The 21,783-nt window shown below is 44.7% G+C and overlaps 1 protein-coding gene across 3 annotated transcripts in view; it reads left to right on the forward strand.

Annotated features, from left to right (window-relative positions):
• Window positions 1–19,920: 19,920 nt before the first annotated feature.
• The window catches only part of TMEM255A (transmembrane protein 255A), a 47,317-nt gene continuing 45,454 nt past the window's right edge, over window positions 19,921–21,783 (forward strand). For all 3 annotated transcript variants that reach the window (XM_060002958.1, XM_060002959.1, XM_060002960.1), the window contains exon 1: window positions 19,921–19,982. In XM_060002958.1, coding sequence (XP_059858941.1) covers window positions 19,925–19,982 — 58 coding nt within the window. In that variant the 5' untranslated portion in view covers window positions 19,921–19,924. The remainder of the gene's footprint in view (window positions 19,983–21,783) is intronic.

The raw sequence follows: 21,783 nt of genomic DNA on the forward strand, positions 1-21,783 counted from the left end.
ATAATAGTTGGGACACAACAGGCTAACCAAAAAGCTTAAAAGGAAAAGCGGGGAAATGAAAGATCCGTAGGGGTTTTGACAAGCTCGGACAAATTCCTGGGAATCTAGAAGGCCACACACATGTGTTGGGCTATGTGCATGCTTAGGAAAAACCTGAGGAGGCCCAAAGCTCTCACCTCTGGCTGATTTTGAGGTTCTACATAATCAGGAAATGCAGCTAAGACAGAGTTTCAAATTATCTGGCTCAGTGTTGAAAGCCCCAAAGTGAACACAGAGCCCCTCAATAAATACTGGGAGACATTGATTCCAGGCATTTAAGGAAATCTCTGTCTAATCATTAGCTGATCAGTAAGCCAACCAAGTGAAAACTTCAGTGGTCACACATGACAAAGAATACAAACTTTACAGAATTACTTCAGAAAAGTCATTAACCAAACAAACAGCAACAATAACAAAGACAAACAGAAAAACAAAACAAAACATAAAACACCCTGGGCATAAGAGAGCATCTAATTTCAAGAGTTGCCACATTATATTTTTCAAACAAAACAAAACAGTATAAGACATGCAAAGAAACAAGAAAGATAGGCTCATACACAGGGGGAAAAAGAAGTCAATAAGAACCGTTCCTGAGAAAGTCCAGATACTGGAATTACCAGACAAAAACTTTAAATGAGTTGTTTTAAATATGCTGAAATAAAGGAACTCGAGTCTACTGAAACTAAAGCAAAGTATGAAAATGATGTCTCATCAAATAGCAATTATCAACAAAGAGATAGAAATTATAAAATGAATGGAATAGAAATTATGGAGTTGAAAAGTACAATAACTGAAATGAAAAATTCACTAGAGGGACTTGACAACAGAATTAGCAGGCAGAAGAAAGAATTAATGAACTTGAAGATAGGTCAATTGAGATTATTTTTTAATCTGAGGAGCAGAAAGAAGAAAAGAAAAATGAACAGAGCCTCTGAAACCTCTTGGACACAGTGAAGCATACAATGGGTGACCCAGAACGAAGAGAGAGAAAGAATGGGAAAAAAAGTATATTTGAAGAAATAATGTCAGAAAGCTTCCCAAATTTCATTTAAAAAAAAGAAAACATGAATCTACACATCTGAGGAACTAAATGAATCCAAGTAGGATAAATGTAAAAAGATCCACACCTAGACACATCATAATCAAACTGTCAAAAGACAACGCAAAAAGAGATCATCTCGGCTTCCCTGGTGGTGCAGTGGTTGAGAGTCCTCCTACCAGTGCGGGGGACATGGGGTTCGAGCCCTGGTTCAGGAAGATCCCACATGCTGCAGAGCAATTAAGCCGGTGCACCACAACTACTGAAGCCTGCACGCCTGGAGCCCGCGCTCTGCAACAAGAGAAGCCACCACAATGAGAAGCCCATGCACCACAACGAAGAGTAACCCCCGCTCAGCACAACTAGAGGAAACCCGCGCACAGCAATGAAGACCCAACACAACCAAAAATAAATAAATTTATTAAAAAAAAAGATCATCTTGAAAGCAGCAAGAGAGAAGTGACTCATTAGATACAAGAGTTACTCAATAGATTAACAGCTAATTTCTCATCAGAAACAATGGAGGCCAGAATGCAATAAGATGACACGTTAAAAGTGCTGAAGGAAGAAGACTGTCAACCTAAGAATTCTATATCCAGCAAAACTTTTCTTCAGAAATGAAGGAGAAATTAAGACATCCCCAGATAAACAAAAACTAAGAGGAGTTATTGCTGGCAGATCTGCCTCACAAGAAATACTGAAGTGATATTTTCGGGCTTAAATGAAAGGACACTAGATAGCAACTTGAATTCACATGAAAAAATAAACTGTTAAATTTAATTACATAGGTAAGTATGAGACACTATGAATGTATTTTTTCTTTATAATTCCTTGTTTTGATCACCTCCTCTTCACCCCATTGGTGAAGGATGGATTCCCCATTCTAGGGTTATGGGGATGGCTAGGACAGGTGAGATGGATAGCAGTTTATTAGCCACATATACTCACAGTCCAGGGGAGGAAGACACCACATGCCATGCAGGGCCACAAGGGGGTTGCACTTGGGAACAGGGTGAACAAACAGGGTCTGAAGGAGTCATACTTTATAGTATCAAGAATATAGGTCTTCCCTGGTGGCGCAGTGGTTGAGAGTCCGCCTGCTGATGCAGGGGACACGGATTCGTGCCCTGGTCTGGGAAGATCCCACGTGCCGCGGAGTGGCTGGGCCCGTGAGCCATGGCCGCTGAGCCTGTGCGTCCGGAGCCTGTGCTCCGCAACGGGAGAGGCCACAACAGTGAGAGGCCCGCATACCACAAAAAAAAAAAAAAAAAAAAAAAAAAAAGAATATGAGGTGACCCTTGGTTTCCACAGAAGGATGTGATTGGCCTGTTTGAATAATTCCATGGGCTGACATGCTACTCAGGGTTAAGTAAGAACTTGCCTGATCCCCATGATAAGGAGAATTTTTGGCTGGGGGACTTTATCATCCATACGAGCAGAGTGAGGAGAGGAACTTGGAGTTAGGCTATTTGAGGCCCTCCTGATTTTACCAGCTGTCAAGGCAGCACTTAATTTTAAGATTTACATTGCAGCTGACCCTTGAAGGTCTTGATATCACTTTAAATCTTGGTTGTGATTGAGATTTTTAGGGAGTAGAAGTGCCTCCCTAGGAAGTGAAGGAGGAACTTGACCAGGAGAAAGAGGGCCACATGGTGAGGTGATCATCAAAAAATAGTAACTTTAGAGGTGACCCCTTTGTGGCCAATAAACGCATTGGACGGACCTGTGTGGCATTGGTACAGGGAGTACCTGTCCCCAGGGGGCATGAATTTAGACTAATCAATGCCTGTGGCAATAGTGACACCCAGTGGGGGGTCCATTTGCCACTCTGTAACTTAAATAAGAATTCTCTGAGGAGTTCAGTTTGCCTTTCAATTAAACCAACTTCCTGGGGCCTATTGGAGAGGTGGAAGTTCTGCTGAATGCCTTCTTTAAGAGCCAGCATTGTGTGTTTTGAAAAGTGAAATGAGTACCTTTGTCATGATCAGTTATATCTACAACTCCAAAGGAGATAAGAAGTATCCTGGTAAGAACTTGTATTGTGGCCTTAGTATATGTCAACACATGTGTGACCTTGATTTATATTTTGGGTATCTATGAGGCAAGAGATTCCCAGAGTTTTTACCCCAAAGGGGGCAACTCTTAGGCAATGGCCCGAGAGTTTGTAAAAATGTGCAGATGAGACTAAGTTTTGGCTAGGGCATCCACTGTTAAAATGACTACCTGAAGTGTGGCCAATTGTGCTGACTCTTGTGTGCCATCCTTTTCAGAGACATTCTGGTTAAGGGATGAAAAACAGCAACATTCTACTGAACTCCATCAGGTATGACGGTGTGATGCCACCCATAAAGTGTATGAACTCCCATTATTAGTCACTCAGTTGATCCTAAGGGAGTCCCCAGGTAGCCAAGGGAGAGGCTTGACCTCCTCCAGCCTCATGACCTCTGGCAAAGGACTGAGGATAGAGGAGGCCACGCCTCCTGTAGCTGGGATCCACTAGAGGGCCCAGGTTCAGTTCCATCCTGTGTCAAGGAGGCCTCATTAGCTGTGATATGCTTGTGGGGTGCTGCTTCCAAGACCCAAGGCATAATGAGCCGCTAGGTATAAAAGGTCACAGGCTCAGGGACTGTGAGAACCTCAGTTTTCAGGGGATCTCAATATGTGGCCATCAATTGCTGCCCTGATGGTATATAGTGCAGTCCTATGAAGGGCAGTTTCTTACATCAGAAGCCTAGGGACAACTAGGTCATTGTAGGTGGCCTAGAGATTCCAGGAGGTATGAAAGGAGGTTGCTGAAGCTACAATGAAGGAGTCTCTGAGGGCACTAACAGAAGTGCTTGTTGATTTCAATTTGACAGATTCTAGAGCTTTCTGTTGGAGAAGGCCCCATTCAAGATGGGTCAGTTTGCAAGTAGCAGCATCAGTGAGGTAAAATAAAATTTGTAAATGAAGAATATGGTGCCTCCAGAACCCCAAAGGGAGATCAGCTCGGTGCTTTGTGACCGCCTGGAGGGGTGGGATAGAGAGGGTGGGAGGGAGGGAGACGCAAGAGGGAGGAGATATGGGAACATATGTATATGTATAACTGATTCACTTTGTTATAAAGCAGAAACTAACACACCATTGTAAAGCAAGTATACCCCAATAAAGATGCTAAAAAAAAAGAAATACTCAAAGATATTGGACTTGTATTAACATTGTGGGCACTTAAAGGGTCAATAGCTGTTTCCTGACAGTGTCAGAGATAGAGCAGCTCTCAGTTTACTAAAGAATTTTCAGGATTGTACAGAGGTAGTGGGGCCTTGCACTGTGTGTGGAGCAATAGTCTATCCCCTTTTATGAGCTCCTTTGTGAGTATTTGTATGACCTTAGTAAATGTGTTAAATGAATCTCCTTGGAGGAGGACGTCATCAAGGTAATGTTGTATCTGTATTCCTAGAGAAACGTGGTTGCAGTTAGGATCTTTCGTGTGATGGCCAGGCCGCTGAGGTACCCCATGAGTAGCCTAGTAAAGGTGTATGTATCCTTTCGGAGGTGAAGCCAAACAACAGTTGAAAAGGTATTGAAGTAGATACTGAACAGAATATATTATCCAAATCTATAATAGCAAAATAGTTGCCAAGTGGATGGAGTCAGTAATTCCAATAATATTGGGTATTGGATATGGGGGCCATAGTGGATGGGGCTGCTGAATTGAGGTTGCACTTACGTACTGTGAGGCACCATTCATTCTTTCCAGGTTGAAGAACAGGCCAAATTGGGATGTCAGATGAAGGAGCAGTGGAGATAATCACCCCTTCACTAGTTCAGTCTTACATATAGTAAGTTCTAATCCTTGAAGGCCCTATTTTAGGTTACATTAGGTCATATTAACTATTTTAACTGGGGAATCCATGGCACCTCACTTAGTCACAGAAATTTGTAAGTGCCAAAACTTTATTTAATTTTAATTTATTACTCATGGGTCAGAATGTCCATGCCCACTAAAGGATATTTTAGGATAATGGGTGCAATGACCGTGGAGAATTTAGGCAAAATAGTAATTCTGATGGTTAAGGTGAGGCATACCTATTTGTCCTATATTTTACAGTCAGTAATTTCCTTAAGATTATAGAGGGTGCCTTGTTTAAATTTAACGGGTCCTCAGGTATAACTGTGATTTGAGTCCCAGTATTAGTCCACGAACGTTTGCCAATTGGTGCATTTCAACTGCAAGTGTTGAAGTGAATTCAGAACCTATGTTGTAAAGGTGTAAAAGTGCCCTTTGTCTTTTTTGCTGTATAAATTATTTTAGTAAATTTTGTATTTCCAGTTGTGTTAAATTGTGGACCTTTGTTTCAATTTAATTTTTTTCCTGCAACCCTGAGAATTGAGCTCTTTGTTGCAGTGGAGGCGTAAGCAGCAGAGTGGTATAACAGAAGATCATTGGGTCCACAATTCTGCTACAGCCCCACTCTTTCCCCTACAGGGACTTCCCTTTCCCCCTCTCTTTTCTTTTTCTAAAAATTCCCTCATAACAATTTAGATTTCTAGACATGTAAAGCTGCTGCTTTCAGTTTCTGTCTCTACCCAATCACCTGTGATGTGGACCTTCTTGGTGGTTACAGGGAAAGGTTCAGGGCCCTGGGGCCCACTTCATAGGCAGCTGCCTTCTCCTCCAGGGAATTCCAGTCAATCTTCCCTGAGCTGAGTCCACATCCAGTAAGATCATTTTGTCTATGGCCTGGATGGGATTCATCAAGCCCCGTGATTGCAAGATTAGGACTTTTGGCGTGCTTGTAAGCAGCAATGTTAGGTAAAGCCCAGGCACATTGGCTAGGGGTTATGGATTGGGACAGCAATTAAGTATGAAATACTCCTTTCCATTTTCTTTTTATCATCGGTGCCTGGACCATGGGCCACCATGGATATGCACCTCAATACCTTTGGGGGTCAGGAGAGCATACACAACAGTAGCAAGGGAAGCAGCAGTATAGAGAGAAGTGAAAATGCTACCCTTGCCTGAATAACAATGACGATTAGGCAACTAATAGTCAACTTAATTCTCCCCAGGGTGATGGTCTCCTTCCTTTCCACGAACCTCACAAAGAAGTGTCCCTGGGCCCATCCTGGCAGTGCACAATCATGAACAAGGTATGTTATGGCTGCCCAAGCAGCTAGTGACAGTAACCAGGCTAGATACCGTGACCACAGAGCTATAGCCTCACTGCTGGTGACTGTGACTCAAGTGCCAACTGGTCAAGATGCTGTGTGTGCTGCCTTCACAGGCAGGAGTCTCAGAGACCACCTGCCAAACACGGGCCCAAACCAACAGCATACCATGTTGGGATATAGTCAATTAGCAACCATTCTTATCTTGAGGATTAGAGCATTCAGAGTAGGAATAGATGATAATACCCAGCAAAGACAACACATTGCCTTGCAAGCCAAAGCACAAGTCCACTGGCAATTGTCAGTTCTGTCCCAGACAGTATTTGCCATATCACGGAACCAGTTAATTAGCCGTGAACAGTTAATTAAAGCTGACCCAGTGTCCTTGGTCATGGTTGGTCCATCCTGTTCATGACACCAGTTGTGTTGATCACCGCCTCTTCACCACATTGTTGAGGGAGGGATACTGCCCTAGGATTATGGGGATGACCAAACACACAACACCCAACACTGGACAGTTGAAATAGACAGCAGTTTATTTGTCACATATATTTACAGCCTGAAGGAGGAGGACACTGCATGTCACACAGAGCCACAAGCGGTTTGCGCTTGGGAACAGAGTGAACAACCAGGGGTGTGGGAGGCAGGCTTTGTAGTTTCAAGAGGATGGGATATTCCCTGGCGGTCCAGTGGTTAAGACTCGGTGCTTTCACTGCGGAGGGCACAGGTTCAATCCCTGGTCAGGGAACTAAGATCCTGAGTGGCACGGCCAAAAAAAAAGAGGATGGAGTAACCCCTGGTTCCTGTGGGAGGATGTGACTGGTTTGTTTAAATAATTCTCTGGGCTGGCAGGGAACTGGAGCCCACTACTCAGGGATAAGCAGAAACTATGCCTGGTCTCCATAATGAAGATGGTTGTTTGGCTAGAGGACCTTATCTGTGGAAGGAGGATGAGAAGGGGAATTTGCAGTTAGGTCATTTGAGGCATTCTCAATTTTACCATATGTCAAGGCAACGCAGAATAGTAATTTTAGGCCATATACCACATTCCTTTTCCTCCCTTTCTGATTTAATATTTATTTATTTATTTGGCTTCGTCAGGTCTTAGTCGAGGCACGCGGGGTCTTTACTTGTGGCATGTGGGATCTAGTTCCCTGACCAGGGATTGAACCCGGACACCCTGCATTTGGAGCACGGAGTCTTAGCCACTGGACCACCAGGGAAGTACCCCCCTCCCCGTCCCCCACCTTTCTGATTTAAAAGACAACTGTGTAAAGTAATCAGGACTAATCTGTGTTGATGACATACAATGTATAAAGATGTAATTTGTAAGACAATAACAGCATAAAGGAGTGGGGAGAGAATGGAGCATTCTTGGAGCAAAGTTCTTAAATAATATTGAAATTAATTTGGTATTAATTTAAGTTGGTTTTTATAAACTAATATACTAATTGCAATCCCCAAAAGCCACTAAGAAAATAACTGAAAATATAAGAGAAACAAGGGGGACTTTCCTGGTGGCAGTGGTTAAGAATCCGCCTGCCAATGCAGGGGACACAGGTTCGAGCGTTGGTCTGGGAAGATCCCACATGCCATGGAGCAACTAAGCCAGCACGCCACAACTACTGAGCCTGTGCTCTAGAGCCCGCGAGCCACAACTACTGAAGCCCACGTGCCACAACTACTGAAGCCCACACGCCTGGAGCCTGTGCTCTGCAACAAGAGAAGCCACCACAATGAGAAGCCTGCGCACCGCAACGAAGAGTAGCCCCTGCTCTCTGCAACTAGAGAAAGCCTGCGTGCAACAACAAAGACCCAAAGCAGCCAAAAATAAATAAATAAACAATAAATTAATTTTTTTAAAAAAGGTAATCAAAATGGTAGGCTAGAAAATAATCCACTTAACCCAAAAGAAAGCAGTAATGGAGGAACTGATGAACAAAAAAGATGTGAAGTATAGAAAACAAATAGCAAAATAGCAGACATAAATCCTACCTTTTTGCTAATTACATTAAATTCAAATAGATTAAACACTACAATCAAAAGGCAGAGGAGATGGGAAGAATGGATAAAAAAGCATGATCCAATTATATGCTGTCTACCAGAGACATGCTTTGAATTCAAAGACACAATTAAATTGAAATTAAAAGGATGAAAAAAGACATCATGAAAACAGTAACCAAAAGAGAGTTGATATACTAATATCAAAATAAACTTTAAGACAAAAATTATTACTAGAGACAAGTGAGAGCATTTTATAATGATAATAGGGTCACTAATTCAGGAAGATATAACAATTGTAAATATATACATACCAAAAAACACCCCCTCCCCCAGATACATGAAGGAAAACCTGACAGAATTACAGGGAGAAATAGACAATTCAGCAGTTATAGTTGGGGACATTACTACTGACCTTAGAGAAATTTCTTTAAAGGCATACTATGAACAATTGTATGCCAAGAAATTAGATAACACAGATGAAATGGACAAATTTCTAGAAAGACACAAGTTATCAAAACGATTCAAGGAGAAATAGAAAGTCTGAATAGACCAATACAGGTAAAGTGATCGAATCAGCCATCAAAAATTCCCACATATACACACATACACAAAAAGCCCGGACCAGATAGCTTCACTGCCAAATTCTACCACGGAAGAATTAACACCAATCCTTCTGCTCAAGCCAAAAACCTAGAAATCTTCCTTGACTCTTCCCTTTTCAGCACCCCTCCCCCATGTATCCCAAGTGCTTAACACAGCACTTAGCACAGAATAGGCATGTATTCATTTATTCAATGAATATTGTGTTCTTACCATATTCCAGGTACTGTTCTAGGCATTAGACCTACAACAGTGAACAAAACAAGCCCCTGACCTCATGGGACTTACATCTTAGAAAATGAATGAGTGAATGAGTAAATCTTTTAATACTTAAATCAGGCACCACTTCTCCCCTCCCTTCTCAGTCCTCTGTCAGAATCCGGGATAAATCTCCTTTACCATTGCATTTAGTTTTTTGTGTTGAAATTATTATTTTTATTTGTTTATTTTCTTTACAGATCTCTCTCTCCCCCACTTAGCTGTGAACTCCTTGAGGGAATTCCCTGACTGTCCAGTGGTTAGGACTCCATGTTTTCACTGCCAAGGGCCCGGGTTCAGGGTTCAATCCCTGGCGGGGGAACTGAGATCCCACAAGCTGCACCATGTGGCCAAAAAACCCCAAAAACCAAACAAAAAAAACCCTGTGAACTCCTTGAGAGTTCCTCCTTGAGGATTTTATCTATTTATTGAATCTTGTTTATTTCTAGGGCCTGGTACATAGCAAGTGCTCAATAATGGTTTGTCCTATACTATTCAAGGTGTTTTCTAACTTTAAAGACAGTCTCTACTCTCTCTGGTTCAATTCCGCCTCTAGCCCCTCCCACACGGCTGCACAACTTGCTGTGGCCAGGAACACTGGTCAGTTCTTTGTTTTTCCTGGCTTTCAGGTTCATTTCATACATAGGACCCTGGGGCGGTGCCTCAGACCAAGCCTGGGAGTCCTGAAGTACTCCCAACTGCCCAGGGAAAGAGCCTGCTCAGCCCTCTGCATTTAGAAAGGGTTCTTACAGCCCAATCCACTTTGATCCTTTTAGTCCTGAAAGGCTACCCTTTCCACTGTAAACTGGGGCCTCAATAATTCCAAACACTTCCCTCATCCTGGGTCAGGTCCCTGTGGTGATTCTGGGGTACACCCTGGAGGAGTTAAGTGGAAGTTTTTCAAACTGGGGAAACAAAGAGCAACAAGAAAGTGTGACTAGCTCATTCAACCTGGCTCTACTACTGGGAAAACATCTCAAACCACAGATCCTTGGTGAAGAAGGCCCAGCACAGTCAGCTTGGGTGTAAGGCACACCATGGCATTTGAGTGGCAGGACATGGCAGTCACCTAGGTATCTGCTGCATTTCCTACCTGTTAAGGAGTATAATACTGACTACAGAATTTCTGTGCGTCAGTATAACAACCTCTGTGCTTCTGATGGGAAAATAGACCAAGAAGGGTTAATTAGACCAAGGGACTCCAGTCATTTTGTGAGGAGAGACCATTTTTCATTTCACTTAAGCCTTGAGAACACCTGTGTGGGGAGGGAAGGGACGTATGCTTGTGTGTCTGCGAGAGTGTGCTGGAGGAAGCTGGAGGGGGGAAGCACGAAGAATGATGGACCTGAGGGGACTCAGGGAATGGATAATAATGATAGGAGGGGGTTAACGGAGCTGACAGGGAAGACCCTGGGGGCAGGAAGGTGGCGGACAGTAAAGGTCCTTGGAGTGGGGAGGAGCTGACAATCCGACAGTGATGACCCTACACAGAGCCATAGAAGGGCTGCTGCTGTTTGCAGCATTTCCTTACTAGTTGATCCAGTGTCCTAGTTGGGCCCCCCTGGGCTGGACTTATAATGTACGTGCCCCACTACAATGCCAACACATCAAACAAGCCACCATTAGAACAGGATCATTTTCCTCCAGGCAGCTGCTTGCTGCAATCATTCTGCTGATTAAATTTCATTCTGGAAAGTACTGCACAGACATTAATCAGGTGTCACAGCCACTCCATCCTATAGAGCCAAAGCCTCTCTGACCTTTAAAAATATACCAAACAGTTGCTAGAACACATCTCCCCAGGGAGAGTAGGTCCTCAGGCCACCCCACAGAAATCTCTGCTGTCCTTGCCCCCTTCCAACCGATCTTCCTCTCCCCCGGAGACAGAAAAGGGAAACAAAGACCTTTCTGACATTTTTGCCTGGGGGACTCTGGTCAGCCTTCCATCTTGGCGGTGCCAGCAGCCCCCTACACACGTGGCTTTGAAGGTCTGGAAGGGTTTCCCCATCTCAAAACAGCTTCCCCACTGGCCTGCTCCACTGCCTGACATTTTCACTGTAATAAGCACTCCTCCCAGCTAAAACACTGTAGTCTCCAGAAATCCCCTGTTTAAACAAAATAAAATCAAACTGGTTTATCTGGAAGAGAGAATCCATAAATTATAACGGCACCTTACAATCACAGAACACTATTCCTTGCTTTCAGTGGACCTTCCCCTATGCTACCTCATTTCCTCTCTACATCAACCCAGGGTTGATGGGGATAGAAGATATTATTACTATCCCCATCTTGCAGATGTCAAAATGGAGGCTCAGAGAGATTAACTGATTTGATCAAAGTCCAAGGGGTAGAAAATGGTCTCCTGATGCCAAACCTTAAGCGCTGTCTGTCATGCTAACACAAATGAATACTGGCAACTGAGAGTTCTAAAAAGAGATATGTTTTGATGGCGATGCAGGCAATGGCTGAGGTCACCTCCAAGTAGGGTGACCCTTTCCAGAGAAAGGGCCTGCAAACAGCCAGAAGGTTAGTGGAGACAGTGAGCACCTGGGTGTAGGGGAGGGCGGTGGGGAGGTGAGAGGGGTGGAAAGCAGCCTGGTCTCTTTCATTTCAGATGTTACAATTAGTGCTCCCCTATTTCTTTTCCCCAAGCCAGTAGGTGGCAAATGAAGTACCTTATCTCTAGTTGGATCTTCCTGCCAGAAGTGGTGGAGAGATGCTGGGTGGAAGTGGAGGAGGGAAGATCACGTATTTGTGTCTCCCTGGGTTGGTTGGGCTGCCCCTGCTGATGTGTACCAGCAGTCTCTGGCTGCCCCACCCTCTACAGGCAGTACCCATTCAAGTCCAGGGCATTAATATGAAGATAGAGCATTATAACACTGTGTCAGTAATGTAAGACAGTGCCCTGTCCTTAAAGCATAATGTCGTTTAAAATGCAGTATGTAGTAGGCTGCGACTTAATTGGAAAGGATGCCTTGGACCATTCGGGATGCTACAGAACATTTGGCATGGCCATTAAAAACTGTTCTCCAGAGCCCAGGAAACTAATTGCAAATGCTTAGGTAATGCACAGCTGATGGAAAGATTTCCCCTTAAGATGATTCCATGGTATATGTACAGGGATGTTTATTGCACTATTGCTTGTAGCTATGAAAAACTGAAACTAAATTAAATGTCCAACCATGGGGATTTGGCTAAATAAGTCTGAAACATTCCCACGACAGAATGTTATGCAGTTGCTAAAAAAATGAGGTAAACCTATATATACTGATATGGAAACATGCCCATGAAATAATATTGGGTTTTCTAAAAGTAAGTTGAAAAATAATGTTTATAGTTTGGTTCCATTTTTGTTCACTACCTATGTGTGTAGGTCCCTGTGTGTGTATGCATATACTTGTTATATATGCATAGAAAAAGTGGAAAAGTCTAGGAAAATACAGACCAGACTTTTAATAGAGTTTACCTCTGAAGAGTGAGATTGGGGAGGGAAAGAATTTCACTTTTTAATTTATACACTTCTGTATTGTTCGAAATTTAGGTGCATATCTCACGCTGGCTGTTTGTTAAAGGAAGGCAGACTTTATTGAGCAGCTGCTTCCTCGTTATAGCAGGATCTGGGTTCCTAGCAGAGCTGAGAGGAAGGCATGGAGTTAGGGGCATTTCACCTTCAACAGAACTTCCTACAGGACCATCTGAGCTGCAGTGCTGTATTTCTTTTAAACAGCAAAACACTAAAATACAACCTTACTAATGGTACCCTAATAAACAAAGCTGCTCATTTGATCCCTCTCTATATTCTATCTTTCCCTCAAGTTACAGCCACCTCACCCTACCCCAGGCAGAGTTCCTTTTATCTTCCCAGGCAGGTCAGTTTCCCAGAAAGCTGTTCCTTTCAGGCAATCCACAGAGTAGACAGCCCCCTACCGGTGTAATTTCAGGGGCATAGAAAGAGCTGGACCAGAAGAAGTACTTACCACCTGCCAGCATCAACAAGCTTTAATCACACAATGAAAGAGAAGTACAGATTCCCTTTAGAGAGGTGACACCTTGCCTGAAACTTGTACTCAGGCAAGGAAGACTGAAAGCAGAGCCGTGCGTGTGTGTGTGTGTGTGTGTGTGTGTGTGTGTGTGTATGTGTGAGAGAGAGAGAGAGAGAGAGAAGAACCAGAGTAAGTGAGCCCTGAGTGGCCCCAAGCACACACCACAGGGAGAACAGAGTACAATTATGAAACATTCACCTGTTTGTTTAATTTGTTTATAAAATAGAATTTGGAGGGTTTGGGGGGCTAATGTGAATAATAATACATTCTCACTGGATATATTTGAAAGGTACAGAAAAGTATAAAGAAGAAGGTAGTCGCCTATATTTCCACCTCCCAGAGGTAACTACAGTGAATGTTTATGACTTTCCTTCTAGGCATTTTTCTGTGCATGTGTATGCAATTTTAAACAAAATTAGGATCACACTATACATGCAGTTCTTAACCTACATATTTGCTCATTATTATGGATATTTCTATGTCCTTAATATTTGAAAACCCAATTTTAATAGCTATATAATATGTGCATCATATGGCTGTGGTATCATCTGGTTAATCATTCCCCTAAATTTGGGCATTTCAGGGTTTTTTTCCCCAATTTTTCTCTTTATTATAAATAACATTGCCATGGTCATCCTTGCACATAAATCTTAGTCCAGATTTCTCTTTCCTTAGTACAGGTTCCCAGAAGTGGAAATACTGGGTCACAGAGTGTAAACATTTTTAAAGGCTCTGTGGAGCAGTTTGAACTGGGAGCAAATCTATTGCTTCCCAGAAACTACTGAACACAGAAATCCTCTCCAGTCAAACCTGCAAAAAGCAGTTGGACATACACGCCCCTGCCCGCGACAATGCCACATCTAATTAGGTGTTTAATGAATGTTTTTTGATGGGGATAAAGGAAAAGGATGTACTGAGCTCTGTAATTAATTAGAGGAAAGAAACAAGGCAGTTACAGCTTCACTGAATCCTATTCGACGATCCCCACCAACCACCATCTCTGGCAGGTAAACCCGGGCATCCAAACGGTGAAACCCACCAAATGATCTCCCAACCCATTCCTGTGGGTTTGAGGCCACTCAACATCATCTCCTGCCCTTTTTTCCTGATTGTAAAGCAGTACATATGGTGAATTTTTCTGTATGGATTTTTTTCCTTCAATAAATAGTTTACAGTATAAAATATGGTAATTTTGTTTATCACTGATCTCACTCTAACCTTAACATTTTGTGATTATTAACCTGTCACATTTATTCTAAAATTCAAAAAAGCATGATCTAGCCTTTTTGAATATCAAGACTTCCCTAGTGTATTATTTCTGCATGCATTATTGTTCTCTGTTTTATGCCTTCAAATTAGGAAAATGTGAAATTCTGTGGGAAAAAAAACACTGATTTTAAAAAGAAACTACCTTCTTTCTGTAGGAAGAAACAGGTTGTTTGTTCTTCAGAACTTTCCTATCAAGAACTTACTAGAAGTATGTATACCTGTATCATTTTTTATGCTTTTGGTAATGTTTCCAAACCACGTACTTTGAAATCACAATCATTTCTTTATATTCATTTTCATATAATTCTCTTGATATTCTTCATCACACATTAGTGAACAGAAGCGAGATGTAATTTCCATTTCCTGCCCATAAGAGCTAAGTAGGTATTGTAATACAAGTTGAAGGGGGTTTTATTGTGCAAGGATGAACTACTGTTGGGTTTGACTGATTGAAGATGAACTTTGATGTGGCATATTGGAACGCTACTAAATGCAACTTACAATGCCTAACAAAAAATATATTATTTTATTATTGAGAAAATTTACTTTTTAAAAGGAGTATTTAACTCTCAAAACAAACAAAAGGAAAAGTATACATGGAGAACAAAACCAGGAAAGATGCACTCCAATCCGTAAATTGTTGTTATCTCTGGGGAGTAGAATTGTGGGGAGAGGGTAATTTGCTGCATCATGCATCTCTGCAGTTTGGAGAATATTTACAGTGTCATGTTTTATTTCAGTAAGCAGAAAAAAGCAATGGATAAAAATTGCCATATATTTAACAAGTATTTAAGTCCCTACTGTGTACCAGGCATAATTAAGTGATCACTATAGAAAGTTTGAAAGCTGCATAAAAAAGAAGACTTTGGGTATGTGCAACAGAGAGAAAGCAACTGAGCAGTTGACAGTTTCTAAGGTACTTGTGGACTGCCCTCCACCTCTGGCTCCTAGATCTGTGGTTCCCACTGGATGCCTAGCGCCCAGCTGAACTCCAAGCTGGCTTCTTGACTGGCCCTTCCGGTCGCTGACTGTAACCAGGTGTGTCTTAAGTGCTAAAACATCTCTTTTGCAAGGTAAAGCCTAGAGGGTGCGAGGCCCCAGGTACTTTCACATGCTGATGGTGGGAATATACTTTGCTACAAATATTTTGGAGGACAATTTGGCAATATCTATTAAAAACCTTAAATATGTTCGGATGATAAAAATCAGAATACTGGTTACGTCTAGGAGGGTTATTGGCTGGGAAGGGGCTCAAGGGAGCCATCTGGGATGTTGGGAAGGTTCAACATCTTGATCTGGGTGATGGTTACAGGAATATAGTTATGTAGAAGCTCATCGATATGTACACGTAAGGCCTGTGCACTTTACTGTATGTTGATTAAAATGTTTTAATTGGGAAATATATTTGAAACGTTTGAACCAACAAGTCCACGGTAACATCGTATCCTATGGAAATAAGGATGCAAATATTTAGTTCATTGTGTTATTTATAATGGTGAAAAATTAGAAACCTCTAAAATATCCCATACCAGGGAATGATAAATAAATGATGTTCCATGTGTTTAAAATCATGTTATCAAAAATTTTGTATTGGTATTGGAAAACACTTATTTATGATATAGTGTTTGGTAACTGAAGCAGGTCACAGAATAGGAAGAAAACAATAACAAGTAAAGACAAGTACCAGCTTTATTCCCTGATGCTGTGGCGATTTTCCTGGTACTCAAAAAAAATGCCCAGCTGACGATGGGAACTAGTCAAGCTTCGTGGGCAAAATAACACCACCAACCATGATTCTCCTCTGATTCAGCTGTTTGTGGTGCAGGCACTGGGTACTAGGCATTGACCTAAGGTAACCTGGTGGGCACAACTCCAGTCTCAATTAGGGATGTTTGGACTCTTTCAGGTTCTCCATTATTCTGAAGCTCCTTTCTATACTTGATCAACTCAAGTCTGCAGCTGAGAGGTAGGTGGTGGTAACCACCGTGGAGAGGGAATGGTTAGGATGTAAATAGGTATGTGTGTGTACACGTGTCTGTGCATTTGTGAATACTTGTGCAGCCACTATTTCAAATATGCATGAATGCATGTATGTTTGTGTACACATGTAGACATGATCCCTCTAGTTTGCATCCCCATATTTGGAATCAGGAAGGTACTATGGTATTTTAAGCAGTCAAACTGATCATCAAAATAAGGGCGTGATGAAGTGCTATGACTATTCCCAGGGCGAACGTATTAGAGGCAGAGCGCCATCTGGCATTTTTCTAGTGGTCTGAAGGCTTCTGGGGAGCGCGCTCATCATTGGTTTGAAGAAGACGGAGAGAAGCAGGCTGCAGCCCCATTGGCAAACGTTTCCTCATGCTATAAAACAGTTTGCAACCTAGGGCAACACTGTATGCTTGATTAAGCTTGCAATGAAAAGGATTTATTTTAAGCCATTTTAATAATTTCTTTTTTATCAGAAGCTAACCAAGCAGTTTTATAGTAGCCTTCATTAGCATGAAAGACCCGTTTCTTCATCTAGGTGGCTTGACTATTGGTAAATTTTACTATGAGCTAATTTATGTATAAAACCCACAAGTGTTCTGACATGAAGGAAATCAGAATAGAGCCCATGAAAATTCGCCTCTTGCGTTTTAATTGTCCATCTCATTCAGAGTTAAAATAAACTTTCTTTTGGAGGAAGGGGGGTCTCTGTGCCAGGCTCAGTTGAAATGTGCTGTGGTTTTTTATCCCCAAGTTCCCCTTCTAGTTCCTCCCCTTATCCCAGATCCTCTGACCAAACAAGCACAGCATCTCTGGGGAGAAGACTGCTACTACTCTCTGAGCTGCTGCAGCTGCTGCTATTGCCACTGCTACTGGTCTCAAAGTCATTTTTAACTTGACTGAGAGCCTGCTGTGTTCCAAGTCCCATACGGTACCCCGAGAGACAGTAAGAAGGAAATATACAGTATGCAGTTCTTTGAAATAGCTAGCTCCTCTAGTATTTTTTAAAATAGTGTTTCATTTTCACGCCAGATTCAGGAATATGGATGTTGCAAAAAGCAAGGCTCACCTCCATTAAGGGCACCTCCCCAGTTTACGGCTTTGATTATAAAGGTCAGATTACATACGCTTTCTGTGTCAATTATCCCGTAACGTAACGTGCTTCTCTCTAAAGTGAAAAGTCCTCATTCTACGCATCGAAACCAGCATAGTAACAAGTTTCTATTTGGCTTCTTTAGGGATCTCTAGCTGTCTCATTGCTATTGGGGGGCCCAAATCCCCGAAGAAGGTGTGAAGGTGTCTTTTCCAGCCTGTATAAAAACCTCTTCAAGGCTACTTTCACAGAAACAAAATCAGTTAATTATGAAGTACTCCTGAGAAATCAGTGCTGGTTGCAGGAGTTCTTCGCATTAAATATATGAGATATTTAGACTGGGGGAAGGAAGAGACTAGTAAACAGAACTGGAGACACACATGGCAAGAGTGTACATATGGGGTTTCTCTCTGCCTTTGTGGAGTTTATGGAGACTCTGATACATAAGCCAAACATGCTTAAGACACACACCCCTACAATAGTGGGCATCTTGTCTCTATCTAGGGCATGTATCACAGATTTCTAAACTGCATCTATAGTGTACAGCTGCTAATAATACCTGACATGGCCTTCAGCGTGGCCCCTGGGGTGCCCTGAGTTCTTTACAAAGGGCTTCCTTTTCAACCTTCAGGAAGCTTCTTTTCTTCCTTTGGAAGATGGGAAAGGGCAAGGGCCCTCGGTTCCATTTCCTGGATAAGGAAATGAAGCTTCGCAGTAGATTAGCAAGCTAGAGCTGGAAAGAACCAAGTACTCTCCTTCATCCCATCGACTCTCAGGAGTGTTTTATACTTGATTTGGGGATGTTTTGAGGGTGCACATGGAGAGAGGGTTGCAGCAGTCATCAGGGGGAAGTGGTTGGAAGGAGACCTGGCAAGCAGAACTTGGGACCTCTCACTGGGGCAGAATGAGTGCCTTCAAACAGGTGAATTCCCTGCAATGCCAGGCCCGCAGGGTTGAGTTTCCAGAAGGAGCTGGAGCCCACTGCTCTCCCCTTCCTCACCTTCCTCCTCCCTTGGCCACCAGCCAGATATCTTGGGGCACTCCAAGGAGGCCTCATCCTGTTCAGCCCTTTTGGGGACATCAGAACCACCCTCTAGGCCAACAACGTAGTGATTCCAGCCCAATATCCTAATGGGGTCTGGGAGGATGGGTTGGGGAAGGACTTGGTTGTTCTCCAAGATCAGGAACATTCCTACCACATCCCCAGTTTCCCTTAGCGATGCACAGGGGGTCTGTCAGCCATGACTTTCTCACTCTTTCCAAGGCTACTTGTGTTTTCATCCTATTTCACCTCTTGGGGCTAATGACTTCCTCAGGTTTTCAATATACTAGATAGAGTTGCGTTTCTCTACTAGCTGCCGTAGCAGGAAGAGCGCTGAGCTGGGAGTCCAACAGATCTAGGTTCAAATCCCACCTCTGTCACGTACTAGCTGAGTGAATACAGGAAATTTTCATCCCTTCTCTGAGACTCAGTTTCTTCAACTGTAAAATGGGGTTATCGATACCTCTTCTTCCTGCCTTGCATGGCTGCTGTGACGAGAAAATGAGATCCTTAACATAAAAGCACCTTGAACAAAAGCACAAACTCGGGCGCTGATGCAGAGTCATATTTGCTTTAGCTGAATCTCCTTCTAGCTCTTAGGGGGCTATTGGTTCTAGAATTCTTAGATCTGGTGAATAAGGCTGTGTTCCCTTGCTCCATCTCTGCATAATTTTATACACTCTAGTCACATCCCTTCCCAGCCTTCATCTTTCTAGACTAAAGAGTCTGCATTTGTTTAATCTATCTTCATATGGCAGCCCCCTCCACCCTCCCCCATCCTCTTGATTATAGAGTGGCCCTTCTCTGGATCATCTCCAGCTCCATTATGTCATTCTGGAAGCACTAAGACCAAACCTGCACAAATGTGTGTGTGTCTGTGTCTGTGTCTGTGTGTGTGTTCTCAGCTCTGAACCTCTTACTCTGCCCCCTCCCCAATTATAAATCCTAGAACAGGGTGCTTGCCCAAGACCCTCTCTCCAAACTACAGAGAAGACCGGTCGGCCCCAGGTTGTAGCCTCCCCCTCTTTCTCTACGCAGTCCTGGCCCCAAGGGGCTAAAACGGCTCCCTGTCTGGCTTGGGAGGCTGGGAGGTGGATAACTAGGATGGGGGGGCCGAGGGGGAGGGAGGAGGGGGGTCTTGCGCAAGCGCACGTCGCTGCTCGGACCGCCAATGCTGCTGCCTCCCGGAGCAGAGGGAGGCAGGAGAGGAAGGAGGGAGAAGAGGGGAAGGGAGGGGGAGGCGGCACTTGGGCTGCAGCTCGCAACCAGAGGCAGTCTCTCTCAGCTCTCGGGAGGGACAGGGAGCGCAGCCGCGGAGTAGGATGCTCTGCGGGGCGCCCTGAGCCTGGGGCGCGTGAAGCAGCTTCGGGGGCCGGGGCCACAGGGCAGCTTTCACCATGCATCAGTCCCTGACTCAGCAGCGGTCCAGCGACATGTCCCTGCCGGATTCCATGGGTAAGTCTAGCCGCCCTGCCTAGGGGCGGCGGCGGCAAGGGGTGAGTGCGCTGCCCCCTGGACTGCGAGCGCCCCGGCCGCCCCGAGAGCCAGGGAGCGGGAAGCGGGGCGAGGGAGGGGGGTCCGCGCGCCCCAGCGTCGGGGTCCCGGACCCGAGCCCCAGGGGAGCGGCCCGGCGGGGGCGGGGACGACGCGCGGAGATGCGAGCGCCCAGCTTGCGTCGGAGTATCCCTGCCCCGGAGTGCGGGTGTGTGCGTGTTTGTGTGCGTGTGCCGACAGTCTTGCAGCCGGTGGTAAATCCCAGCTGTCTGGGGATCAAAACACTTCCCTGCAACCTGCGCCTTCGCTTTCTATTACACGCTCCCTCTTTGCAAAGTCCCCGTCACTTCTAAGAGCTCACGACTAACGAGAACTAGAAGAAGCAGGGTCCTCGCCCCCTCCCAACTCTGTCGAAGCTGCCCTGAAATTCAGAGCTGCGGTGGGGGAGGCCTGACTTGCACCTCGCTGATGGGGGGGTTTGCGCAACCCTGGGGGATGGGCGGCGGGGGGTGGGGAGAAGAAAAGGGGGGCTGGCAGGAGGGGAATTCCTGAGGAATCACTCAAGACCGCCCAGCCCTGCCTTCTGCAGCGGCAGGATCAACATTCCTTGAATTCGATTCCTATTTTGCTCCAAATGCCCGGAATTGTGCGTGAGTGTGAAAAAAGAGGGGGGACGACGAGTGAGAGCGCGAGAAAGAAAGCGAGCGCGAGCCCGCGCGTCTTCTGAAGTCGCGCTTTTCCTCTCAGGGTGGAAGGGAGAGGGAGGAGGGGGAACCCACTAGCCTGATTTGGTTCAACACCTTTCCTCATGAAAAGTGGGGGACAGCTGCCTCCAGGCACCAACCTGGCTGCCCCTAGAAGCTGCTTTTTGGTAGTTACAAACAAACAAAAACCCCAGTCCCACTCAGCGGTTAGGCACCTTCCCAAGTACTATGATTTCACTGGGCGGAGAAATTAATTTGGAGCCCAGGAGAGCGGGAGGGGATTGTCAAACCATGATCCCACCTAACCTTAAAATTCGCCTCGGATACACTTTAACCAAATCGAACTCTCTCTTTCCAACATACTTTACATTCTGCAAAATCCCTCCGTCCCGAATTCTTGCCATACAGTCGGCTCAGGTCTTCTCCGAAGAATTTGCGGGAACATCGAGGGGAGGGGGCGGGGAGGGGGCTGAAACCCCTACGTGAGCTCCCTGCTGCCTGCAAAAGACCTCGTCTCAACAGAATTCGTTCACCGGAGGGGCCCCAGAAAGTGTTATCTCCTGGATGGTGGAAAGATCCGTATTTCCAGTGGTTTTGCATATTCAGTATAAGAATTTGCTCTTTTTTTATTTTTAAGGGCGTAGTTATTTGCAACGTGGTACAAATGAGGCCAAGGACTCGGGTCCGAATCCAGAACCCAGCAGTACCAGCCCCCCCAGCTCTCTCTCCCGAACACACGCGCGCACACACATACACACACGCACACACGCGCACAAGCACACGCACACAGAATGCACTCCTCACCTTGGCCAGCTGTGGCGCCAACGCAGCCCTGGCTCCCCGACGCCAGGCCAGTGCGCGAGGGAGGGCTGGGTGGAAGAATGCGAGGTTTCGGCCGCGCGCATCCCCGCAGTGGGCCACAACCGCCTGCAAACCCGGCCGCCCGCGCCCGCCCGTCTACCCGTGCGGGAGTGGGCAGGTTAGGGACCCCGGGCGTAGAGCGTTGCTCCTTGGCACCCTGCTCTGTGGGTTGGGGAACGAGATGAAGAGAGCTCTTT

Source organism: Delphinus delphis, chromosome X (genome assembly GCF_949987515.2).
Source record: "Delphinus delphis chromosome X, mDelDel1.2, whole genome shotgun sequence".
NCBI lineage: Eukaryota > Metazoa > Chordata > Mammalia > Artiodactyla > Delphinidae > Delphinus > Delphinus delphis.